Source organism: Anolis carolinensis, chromosome 3 (genome assembly GCF_035594765.1).
Source record: "Anolis carolinensis isolate JA03-04 chromosome 3, rAnoCar3.1.pri, whole genome shotgun sequence".
Classification (NCBI taxonomy): Eukaryota; Metazoa; Chordata; class Lepidosauria; order Squamata; family Dactyloidae; genus Anolis; species Anolis carolinensis.
Window position 1 is genome coordinate 230,549,787 of NC_085843.1, and position 12,849 is coordinate 230,562,635.

At 38.7% G+C, this 12,849-nt stretch overlaps 1 protein-coding gene across 3 annotated transcripts in view; it reads right to left on the bottom strand.

The window, feature by feature from the left end:
- Positions 1–485: 485 nt before the first annotated feature.
- The window catches only part of as3mt (arsenite methyltransferase), a 47,393-nt gene continuing 35,029 nt past the window's right edge, over positions 486–12,849 (bottom strand). For all 3 annotated transcript variants that reach the window (XM_008106568.3, XM_003218509.4, XM_062976312.1), the window contains one exon: positions 486–2,103. In XM_008106568.3, the coding sequence (XP_008104775.2) occupies positions 2,005–2,103 (99 nt within the window). In that variant the 3' untranslated portion in view covers positions 486–2,004. The remainder of the gene's footprint in view (positions 2,104–12,849) is intronic.

The window sequence follows — 12,849 nt, forward strand, 5'->3', positions numbered from 1 at the left end:
TGGCACCATGCAGACTCTTTTTGCAATCCTTCTCTGCATTGCCTTAAGGACTGTTGTAAGACCCTAAACTTTTTGCAAAAAGCAGACAAACTCAGGAAACAGGGTTGTTGTATGTCTTTCGGGCTGTGTGGCCATGTTCCAGAAGCATTCTCTCCTGACGTTTCGCCCACATCTATGGCAGGCATCCTCAGAGGTTGTGAGGTATGGATCCATACCTCACAACCTCTGAGGATGCCTGCCATAGATGTGGGCGAAACGTCAGGAGAGAATGCTTCTGGAACATGGCCACACAGCCCGAAAGACATACAACAACCCTGTGATTCTGGCCATGAAAGCCTTCGACAACACATTAAACTCAGGAAACTTTTAAAAAAAATTAATGTTTGAAAAATGCAGACATATCAATGTGATCTTCCAGTCAGCTTGTTTGTATATCCCAACTACATTTTCAAATTAGTTTTGATTAGATATTATACATTTAAAAATACACTAGAACTGGATTTTATTAATGAATATATTCCATGAAATAATTTTATTATACTGTGATCAATGTAATAATCACTCTTGTACATTTTTATTACAGAATTATTAAACAATATCAGAGTACTAAAATGAAATAGCTTCTATAAAACTATTTCTTGTTCTTTTTAATCTTAGCTATAATTATTAAAATTCTAGCCATGGCAATCACAGATCTGACATAATAAACACAATTGCACTTAGAGAATCATAGATTTGGAAGAGTCCTCATGGGCTATCCAGTCCAAACCCCTACCAAGAAGTAGGAAATCGCATTCAAAGCAATATCTTTGAGGATCAAATTCCTTCAGTTGGTATCAGCATCATGACCTGGAAAATTTGGATGTTCCTATACCTAATACCACTGGTTAGGTATAAAGCTAGATGTTACTCTTTCTACCACATCTGGCTGTTGTTTTTTAGCCCGTTGTAGGAAGGATGTCTCAAAGATGAGTCTATCCTAGAATTTTAGTCTTCCTGCAAGGAATATCCCATGCATGACACTCTCTTGAGCAAAATCCACAAGGTGCTTCTATAAATATGTTTCCTGCACATTTGGTTTCATAATTGGAAATATATTAATATTACTTTTCTCTCTCACACACAGATCTGATAAAAGGGAATCATGTTGCTTATCTGCTCATTCTGGAAATTTTGATACAGTTCAACATTCATGTTTGGTTAATGTGTGGCTCACCTACCCTTGCTCAACTCCAAGTCAGCTTTCCCCACTGAATATGCCAGGCACAGCTGATGGGGCTACAGTCCAATAACACTGGTCTGGCCACAGAAAACCCTCCCTATCCTACAGTTTTCCCTAGCTCTTAACAGTTTTCCTCTTCTAGCATTTAGTCCACATATTTTCCCAAATGCATTCCATTTGTTTCCAATCCCAACTATAGTAATCTCACATCATATAGCTTTAGTGTGGAACAGTCCAAAGTCCTAAGTCTGAAACTTCCAATGCACTACTGCTAGCTGGAGTTGTTTACTAAGCTGTAACAGTGAACAGGGAGGTCTTTTTATATAATCTGTGCTGAGAAGGATAAATCTAAAGATATCATTCATTTAACCCTAATGACATAATTTACGAATACTCCCAGGATCTGGAACAGAGAACAATCTCCCCATTTGCAGATTATTTCAGTCAGTGCAACCAGCAACAAATTTGTGACCATGAACAGTATACATTTTAGCTGGAAATTTAAGTTCTCTTAAGCAAGAGATTTTAGGCAAGAGATGGAAACATGTAACTCTTGAGATGATATTGCATTACACTTCCCATCAAATCTATCCAGGTGTTGTGCATTCTGGTCCAGCATCTCAATGGCAATATGATTCTCATCGTACTTGAATGAAATAAGCATCACAAAGCATTCATTCCATCTTTTTGCTCCTCAGAAACCGCAATTCCTTTTTTGTTTATTGTTTGATTATTTCTAAAGCGTTTTTCAAAATCTGGTTTTCACTATTAACCTGTGAAGTTCAGCAGCATCCTTTGGGCCCACAGCATCCTGATGGAGTTTTCATAGTGCCTTTGGCCTCCATCTGCTCCACAAATTTAAATGGGTCTCCAATCTTCAGCTGTTAAAAAATGAAACAATGTTAAGGGGGAAGACGAAAGTGAGATTTACTACAGCAGTGGTTCTCAACCTGTGGGTCCCCAGGTGTTTTGGCCTACAACTCCCAGAAATCCCAACCAGTTTACCAGCTGTTAGGATTTCTGGGAGCTGAAGGCCAAAACACCTGGGGACCCACAGGTTGAGAACCACTGTACTACAGAGTCATTCGTCAGAAAGGATATGAGGCTAGAAAAAATACAGCTCCATTTGTTGAAATGTTACTTGCAGCTCAATAACTAATGGGGGATCTAGAGCCCTGGAAAGCAGTTATTCATGGGAAATTGTGCATTTATTTAATAGAATAACAGAGTTGGAACAGACCTCATAGGCCATCTAGTCCAACCCCTGCCATGCAGGAAAAGCACAAAGTACCCCTTTGACAGATGTAAGTCTGCTGTTTTTCAAAAAGAAAAAAAGAAAAAAAAGAAAAGAAAAAAAAAGAGAAAACAACTTCACATGAAGCCTGTAAGGTAGGTTACACAGAATAATTATTCCTGTAAGATTCATAGCCCATAGATAGTACCAGAAGACAAAACTTCCAGGTTGTATGGTAACACTGTTGTCCTTTTTCAGGGTACAGCAAAGGACAACTACGAGTAATGCTGCGGCCAGTGACTTGACTGGACTCAAGCTGAAAGACTTTCCAGCTAATGACATCCTCAGATTTGAAAGAAAAGCCTAAAGTTGTACTACACATATTATAAGAACATGGAGTGTTAGAAGCATGAATCAGGGGAAGTTAGGCATAAAAAATAGATCATATATACATTGGGCTGAGCAAGATAAAGTGGACAGATATAAGACATCATGACAACTACAGGAAATTAAAATCCAAAAGAAATGTGGTTGCATGAATAGTGAGGAGAGATGTAGCAAAATCAGCCAAAGGATATAATGTAAAGTCTGACCCAATAATATCAATAACACTTCAGGGAAAACCCATCAGTATAGCCATAATTCAGGTTTATGATGCAACTACAAGGGAAGAAGATGTAAAAAAAACCTCTGTGCTCGAGTCTATTTGGAAACCAATCACACACATTAAAATAGGACTTCTTGTTAAGCATGGGTGATCAGGGTGCAAAAGTAGGAGAGCAGAATCAGACTTGAGGTTAAGAAGTATTTCATTGCAAATACATCCTTCAAGTGACCAAAGAGCCAGATGCACATGTGAATATCTCCTGATGATCAACATAGAAACCAAATAGACTACATAACTGGAAGCTGGAGATGGAGAAGATGGAGAGGCTCCACTCTCTCTGCAAAAACAAGACTTGAACAGAGTGGTTGATGATAGGGTGATTAGGCGGTTTCTTATTCATAGGGTCAAAATCGACTTGACAACTTATAATTTGGGAATTATTCCATTATAATCTGTAATGAAATATTAACCCATAACATTCAGTGCTAGAGCTTGTTTATATGCCATATATACAATTAATGTTTGCCTCCTAAAACTTCTACTACACGATTTATTTTGATTTTGATTACTATCACATGTGAAAATGAACTATATTGAAATATGCTTCTTATCATTCCACACATCTATCCCTTTATTTATATCCCACATTTCTCACAAATTGGGACAGAAAGCATCTTACAAAAGACAGAATAAAATAAAACACATATTTAAAAAATACAAAATCAATATTAAAACAGTATTAAACAATAAGAAAATTAAAACCAATTAAAACCTTACTTTAAAAACAGATTAAAAATAGTAAAGAATTATAAACTAATTTTGTTCAAATCAGTTTTGAAAAGCTTGTTGAAAAGAAAGATGTTAACCTGTCGTTGTAAGGGAAATGAAGAATAGCCACCCCTAACTTCCATTGGGAAGATTAAAAAATATGGGAAGAGCCTTCTCCCATGTTCCCACCTTAACTGCTCCTCCATCCTGGAAAATCTCTGAATCCTACTGAATCAAAACCTGATTTGGTAGTTGTTCATGACAATGGAACTCTAGAAAAGTCCTTTGTACATTCAAATATTTATTTCTTTTTCTTCCAGGGATTCCCCCCTATTTATGAGATCTTTCAAAAACCTAATGAATTTTAATCCCCTCCAAAAGTGTTGGAAGTACAACTCCCATAATTTCAAATCAACATTCAACTAAACTGGGTTGTTGTATGTTTTCCGGGCTTTTCTGACGTTTCACCCACATCTATGGCAGGCATCCTTGGAGGTTGAAAAACATACAACAACCCTGTGATCCCAGCCATGAAAGCCTTCAACAACATTCAACTAAACTATTCAATATCTTTGGAGGGAAGCAAGCAGTCCTGACATCTCATATTGGTTTCACTGAAGCAGTTATATATCCTTCAAGCAAATGCTTTATATTAAGGAGAACTGATGAAAACTTGCGAAAAGCAGAATCAGCTTTCCATTCTACATCAACCTCTATCTGGAAATACCCTAAGGAAAAAAAATCTTATAGTTAAAAGGAATGCTGAATACGCCAACAAGCTTCTCACTTTTAAACAATTTCTTTGACCAATCTTTTTATTTATTATTGGATTGTCTGGTCTCCACCAGGATGAAGTTATTTTTGTTTACTTTCTCCTGTTAGCATTTATCCTGATTACTAAAGAGCATCAGAATCACCAGCAAATCATGAAATGGCACAGGAAGTAATGGATGTCCAATAGATGGTGCTGTTGTGTATTTTAAAACTGTAGCGTGACATAATTCTGACTTTTGGTACCATGTTAAACTGAGAATTATATCAAAGCCGCTTCTACAAGATAGGAGAAGCCAGAGCGAATTCTGATTAGCTGTGCTGGCTCAAGATTTGTGGAGTTGCAGTCCAGTACATCTGAATTACATTAGACTGGAGAAGGCTAAAAAAAATCCAACTACACAGAGGATTAGGAGGAAAAGAGGGCTGGTTGGCTATAAAATATTTTGTAAAAAGGAGCTTCACTGTCACGACTTGTTAACTGAGGTATGTCTGTATGTATTAGTACCACCATGTTTGTTACGCCTATCCCAATAGGTATCCATCAAAAATGTGGTCAGCAAGTACTCTCATACAGGTTTGAAGGTGTGGACAGTGAAGCTTTGTTGCTAAGAGGGACTGGGAGTAGTAGCCCAGATGGGGCACTTGGCAGAGGTCCCAGATCCTGTGGACATCCTTGCTGCTACTGCCATCCTGATTCCAATAGTCCTATCCCAATATATATTGGGATCGGGATTTGGCAATGTACATCGCTAATAACACTATGTAACAAAAATGTGAAACAAATTCTGTTCCTGGTTTGAAAGTGTTATTTCCTATTTAAGTGTGCGGTACTTCCTTTCAAAGTAGTTTTAATGTGTCATTTTTGACATTTTAATGTGTCTTTTTTGTTGGGGAATCTGAGCTGTTATGCTCAAAAATAACCCTCAGTTAGGGTAATTTCACCAAAATATAGCAGAGTACCAAGAATATACTCCATAGCCAGTGGAAACTTATGTGTGGTGAGTAGGAAATGCCTCTTAATCAATAGGATGACTGAGGACTGCAGAGTCGACCTTAGGTTCAAAAGATTTATTAAAATAAAAAGAAATATATTCTTGATAGAAAAGTCTCGGCTCTAACTATCTTGCTAAATGTCATCATCAGAATGTAAAAGGTAAAAAAGTCAATGCAGCTACATTTTGCCTACAGAGAGGTAAAATGCGTCCCCATGGGGAGAAAGAAAAGCAGAATGTTGGGGATTGTAGATGATAGATGGAAGCTCTTACGTGTGCCCGTGAGCCCAGAGACACCCTGCAGAATAATGCACCACTCAGTTTTGCAGAACAAAGTAATACAGGAACTTTTACTAAATCCAAGAGATCAACAGAACAATGGTACAGTAGAGTTCCGGTTAACCGAGCTCTGGTTAACTGAGCCTCCGTATTATTCGAGGCGCTGCCAGGGGCGCCCCTCCCTCTACCACTCCTTCTGTTGAGTTTGAGAGGAGGAGAGGGAGAGGGAGGAGGAAGCGCCCTGTGATCGCTGCTGCCTAGCAGTGCTTGCGGGTTGCTTCCCAAGGGGCGAGGGCTCGCCGAGGGATGTCCCTCGGCAAGCCCTTGGCCCAAGGAAGCACCTCGTCATCGCTGCTAGGCAGCAGCGATTGCGGGGCAGTTCCCTAAACCGGATTGCCGGGAGGGATAATAGGGCCTCCCGGCAATCCAAGCAGTTCCGTTATCCGAGATTGGGCCCGCCCCTTTATCTCAGATAATTGGAACTCTACTGTATTTACAATAGTCCCTCTAATTACTTACAGAAATCAGCAGTTAAAGGCAATCCTTTCTCAGTCCATGAATCTGCTTCAGTGAAGATCAACAGCAAACAAAGATTCAGAAATAGTCAGGCCTCTCTGAGTACAGAGCCATCTTTTTTCAGTAGACTCGCACACACACACAGAGAAACCTGTTCAAACTGGTTCTCCAGCAGCAGGATAGCAACAGTTACAAACCAGTTCCCCAGGTCCTTGCAAACTCAGCCAATCAGGTTCACACATTTGATTTTCCAGTTAACACACATATAGTATCTTTGCAAACCCCAACACAGAAGTAACATGGTGGAAACCACATGGCCTTCTCAGGGCAATTTAAACTTAAAAGGAAGTTCCCTCACAGAATTCCATTACCAAGTCATCAAAAGGGGAGGAGACAGTGGCTAGCAGTAAAGACAAAAGACCAAGACCTTTAGGAAACATGCATAGGAATTGGAAAAAGGAATCCCTGAGCTTGCCCCTGTCTCGAGTCTAGCTACTCATTGAGGACTGGAAACTTGATGACACAAAGACTTGTGCAGTCCAGGGAGGAAAACAATTTTTAACATTTCAAAAGTCAACCTTTTGTGCAGACCGCAAAAACAAAAACAAAGACCAACTATCACCTCACTCTCCACCATTAGCAGCAAAATCACATCAGGTGTTATGGGTTCTGGCATTTGCCCAAGCACACTGCACACCGACACCAGACTATTGAGAACAATTTGGAAGAGTGGACAATTTAGACTTGGAAATAGCCTGGCAAATGGGTCAAGACATAAGCCCCAGTACATTGCTGATCCACTAAGAGCTTAAAATAACATAGCTATACTAGAATTAAACTCTCCAAAATCAAGATTGAGAGCTGGCATAATGGTTGATCCAAATTGAGTCTCTGTTTCAGCCCTCAATTGACATTTTTAGTCAGTAACAAATATCTTTTCCAGAAAGCAAAAAAACCCCAAAAAAACCTTTCTGTATGTACAGTTAGATTTACTGCACAAAATGGCAATGTACTACGATGTAGGTTAATTATTGGAATGGAACTCTCAGAATCCCTCAGCCATCCTATTTCACCCAATAGTTTAAAAGTAGCTTTTCACTAACACAAGCGGGAGGGCATTAATTGAGAAAATTAAACACTGTTTTATGTGTTCCCATAGACAGCAATACTATTTGAGGAGCCCTTTTTTGCCCTGTCCCACAGCCCCAGAAGCATATCTAAATTTCTGTCCTCTCAGGAACTCTTAACTAGTCCCACTCTTTCCCAAGGCTACTATCAGTGGACTGAAAGGAGCTTGTGGTTATAAGTCCATGTCATTTCTAACTTGTGCTGACTCTAAGAAGAACTATTGTGGGCTTTTCCTGTCAAGCGATTCAGAGGGAAGCTACCATTGCCTTTCTCTGAGGCTGACACAGTTGGTTTACCCAAGGTCATCCAACGGGTTTCCATGGCCAAAGGGGGATTACAATTCTGGCCTTCAGAACCATAGTTCAATGGTCAAGCCACTACACCAGGTTGCCTCCCTGAAAAGAGCTAGTTCTACTTAATCATCTGCATAGTGCAGTGGTTCTCAGCCTGGGGGTCCTCAGGTGTTTTGGAGAATGCTGCTAGCCCAGCCTCTTTATGTTTTCTACTGTCTTGAATAAAGGACTGCTTGAAGAGTATCTCTTTAGTGCCATGCTAGCTTCAGGATGTGTACGTACAGTACAGCAGGACAGTTGCCATTTTGCTATCTACTAATCTAATGTGGAACTCCCCACTTCAATTCATATAGCACTATGCAACACTATTTTTGTTACTGAGTTATAAATGTCATTTCCTAATTGGTTCTATCATAAACACATGGGAAAAGTTTATTTAACTGCAAAAACCTTTTTTTGCAGGACATCCTGCAGTTTTTCAATGAATATCTGATGCACTCTCAACCAATTCAACATAGTTTGTGGCAGCCACAAATACGAAGTTTCTGGAGTATAACAGCTATTTTCAAAGTAAGTACTGTACAATTAAACAGAAATAATACTTTCAAACCAGTAACAGAAAAAAAAATCCAATTTTGTTACATAATGTAATGTTCTGATTGCTCTTTTAATCAAAAGATATTAAGTTGTGATTCCAGAATAAACTGATTTTGCACGTGCTCCTTATAAATAAAATGCCCTTGGCATTTAATTTGAGTTCTGCTGCAATTTCAACTAGCTGCAAACTAAAAACAAGGTTAGAAACTTGGTTAGAAAAATCAAAAAAGTATATAACTACAAGGCCAAACACGACAAGCTAAGGAACAGAATTACAGCCATTACAATAGTTTTTGGCATTTGATGACTTTTGATAGAATTTTCATTTGTAATAGAATAAATTTGTTCAGAAAGGCATGGTTGTTGTTTTTTGTTTTTGTTTTTTTACAAATTATACTTTTATGAGTGTGAATTCAAGTCCCTAAATGTGAAATCATTGAAAATCGTGTAAGGACTCTCACAATATAAGAAGAGGTTTTAAAAATTATTTTTGTTTATGCATGCAAGAACAAAGAAGGCATAGAATGATGTCCTTAGCCTTTTTCTGTCTTTCTTTCTTTCTTTCTTTCTTTCTTTCAGTACCTCATAGAGAGGTGCATCACTGTATTAACATGGACAGGTGCCAAAGTCTGAACTTGGCTGTTTTTCCTCTCTCATACATTAGTGATTTTTTTGTAGCAAGCAGATACAGAGCAGATCCATCCATTCACCAAACGTGCCTAGTCCTAATTCTGTTGTGAAGGGTATGTTGTTCTTGCATTTTGCACAGTCTTATTGATTTAATGACCTCAATGAGACAGCTGAAGATTGAACATTGGGATAAAGAACAGAAATTAACAATTCAGATGTTGCTTTACACAACAGAAATTTTGGACCATTGAGCTCAGACCTGTTTGCACTGAAAATATTTCTGCAGGGTCTCCAAAACAAGCCACAGGAGGAAAGACAAAGATCCAGCCAGAAGAAAAGTGTTCTTATCATACATCAAGGGAACCGCTGACTGAATAGGGAAGCTGAGGAAGAACCACAATGTACAAACTATCTACAGACCCACTAAAATCCAAGATTTTGTGTTCAGCAAAGGACAAGAGGGATCCCCTTACCTCTGCAGGAGTCTACTGTATACCATACAACAACTGTGGACAAGTCTACATAAGGACCACCAAACACAGCATTGCCCAAACACGAATCAAGGAACATGAAAGGCACTGCAGACTAATTCAACCAGAGAGGTCAGCCATAGTAGAGCACTTGATGAACCAACCTGAACACAGCATGTTATTTGAAAACACAGAAATGCTGAACCATTCTAAGAACCACCATGTCAGACTACACAGAGAAGTCACTGAAATCCACAAGCATGTGGACAATTTCAACAGAAAGGAGGAAACCATGAAAATGAACAAAATCCGGCTATCGGTATTTTAAAAACTCTAAAATCAGGACAGTAAATAAAGAACACCATTCAGAAAACAGGAATTACAGGTATGAAACAATCAGGGCCAACTAACACCTCTCAACAAAGGATTCCCCCAGGCAGGAAGCAGACAGACTTTAAAGCTGAAAGGCCATTCAATACTAATCAAGTGGTCAAACATTCACACTTGTCTTAGGCAGACAAGTTCTTTCTCCCACCCTGGACATTCCACAGATATATAAACCCCACTTGCCTAGTTTCCAACAGACCTCACAACCTCTGAGGATCCCTGCTATAAATGTGGGTGAAATGTCAGGAGATAGTGCTTCTGGAACGTGGCCATACAGTCCAGGAAACTCACAACAACCCACTCTCCAAAAGAACTTTTCAAGTCCTATCTTGAAATGTCAGGATTAAACTTGGGAAGCATTGGCATGTACTCAAAGTTACTTCAGGAATGGCTTTAAGGTTCTAGCGGGTAATATTTTAGCATAGGTTGCAATACAGAACAAAATAGTTAATATCTTTATTGGAAAAACCTAATCAGCCGTTTCTATTACACTTGGAGAAGAGAAAGAGTTAAGCCAACTTCACTGTAAACCTCCCCTTGGGCTCTGAGACTTATCTTGGAAATACTGCTTATGACCCTGGCTTCTTCTCTCCTCCCTATCGCACATCATTAGGAACAATGTTATCCTCTCTAGGACACACAGCTGTTTGCTTTCATCAGGGGAATCCAATGTAGGGAATATACTTCTCATAGATAAACCAGTTTCAAAACAGGGTCACGGCTGAAGGGTTAAGATTAAGATCCAGTTAAGTTTGTTAGATGGAACAGAAAAGGCCCTTGAGAACCCAGAGCATTAAGGCTTTAAATTCATCATTACATCATGTTACAGAGCCCCTCTTTTTTCATGCACATGTACTTTCTGCACATGTATCAATTTCTTCAATGGCTTTCTAGATTAATCTACATCTAATCCACATGTTACTCTCCCATGTTACTATCCATGTGATCATTTCAAAGATGAACTACTTCCACGGGCTGAGAATCCCTTGTTGTTGTGATTATAGAACATTGAAACAGCTTTGATTTATGGTGACCCTATAAATGACAGGCCTGAGTCTTAGTCAACAATCATATTCATGCCTTGCAAGGCCCAAGCCATATCTTCCTTGACTAATTAGGTCCATCTTCCTCTTAATTATAATCATAATTATAATAACAACTTTATTCTTGTATCCCGCCTCCATCTCCCCGAAGCGACTCGGGGCGGCTTACATAAGAAAAACATCTTTTCCTACCATCCTCTACTTGACCAAATTTTATTGTCTTTTTCCATTAAGTAACATTATCTAATGTTGTCTCCAAAGTACAACATTACTTTGGAGACAACATAAAGTTTCAGTTAAATCATTTGGCTTCTGTCTGGCAGATGATAGTATCCATAGTACCCTTCTACAGCACCAGATTTTGAATGAGTAGATTTTCTTCCTGCTAGCTTTCATCATTAGCCAGCTTTCATAGCCAAACATAGAAATTGAAGATACTATTGTATGGATGGTTCTGACTTTGATATTCAATTATAGACCTTTTATATGTGAGAATTTTACCTAATTTCTTCCAAGTCTTAAGCTTCTTCTGATTTCTTGTTTATAGTCTCAATTTAGATTAATGACTGGGCCAAGATATTGAAACTCTTTAACAGTTTCAGTGCCTTTCCTTCCCATTACAAAGTTACGTACATAATCTGTCAATTATTTTTGTTTTCTTAAACTGTAACTATGCTTTTGCATTTTCTTTCTTAACGTTCATCGGTAGTCATTCCAAGTCTTTGCTGTTTCCTGCTAGTAATACCATGCCATCTGTACAGCTTATAATGCTTATGTTCTTTTCTCCACATTTCATACTTCTACTTTGGGTCTAAGCTTACTTTTGATTTTACTATGAAACACTGATTTTCTTTGTTCTCTCCAGTAATTTGATGCATTCATAGTCATAGTCACCTTGAGATGCAGAGCCAATCTTAGGAAATGGGGCTATGAAGTGGAGTCCACGACATGTGAGCATGGAGAAGAGCAAGCCACAGACCACTTACTACAATGCAACCTGAGTCCTGCCACACGCACAATGGAGGACCTTCTCACAGTGACACCACAGGCACTCCAACTGGTCACCTTCTGGTCAAAGGAAACCTAGTATAATGTCAAATTTTTAACTTTGTTTGTGTTTTTAAATACGTTATAATTGTATTCTCAATTCATTTGTAACATGATAAATAAATAAACAGGCGTATTAATAGATCTGAGCATAAACTTCTACCAGTGATTATCAATATACACAAAAAATGAACTATTTAGATTTTAAAAGTCATTTCATAGTCACAATCCAAAGGAGAGCCTTGTACAGATGGCTTTAAAGACTGTCTGAGCCATTTCATATGGCAGTGTTCAATGTATTAGATTGTTCCTCCATAAAAATAAAGCTCCTCACGCAACATTATATGGTCAAGTTCAAGTACCAGAGAGGATGTCTACAAACAAACTCCCTGGTAGCTACATGGCATGCATGTAAAATGCGAGTGCAGCATTTTTCTGAATGAATGTCGCGACCCAGGCTGCAGAGCACCAATAACCATACACAGAGGCCAGAATCTATCTAATATCTTTATTAAGGAAATATGTAAAGTCAATAAAAATAAGTGCAGAATAAAGTTCAGAAGAAGACCTTTCGGGAAAGGTCAATTATAGTCCAGGAAAACAATGTCCAATATGAAATATTAAGGTCCAAAGTTATAATCCAGTAACCGAAACACTCACTTTGCCAAGCAAAGTGAGGGGAGAAGACAAGGTCCTTTAGTCCATGAAACTTAGGCAAGGCAAGGAAATAACTTGATTCTTGGATACAAGGCTTAATTCAAGGCAACAAAGAACAAGGAGCAAAAACAGGATCCTTGGTAAATTCGTGGCGAGGTCCGGAAGGCAAGGCTGGGTTCGTGAAGCAAAACAAGGTCCTGAGAAG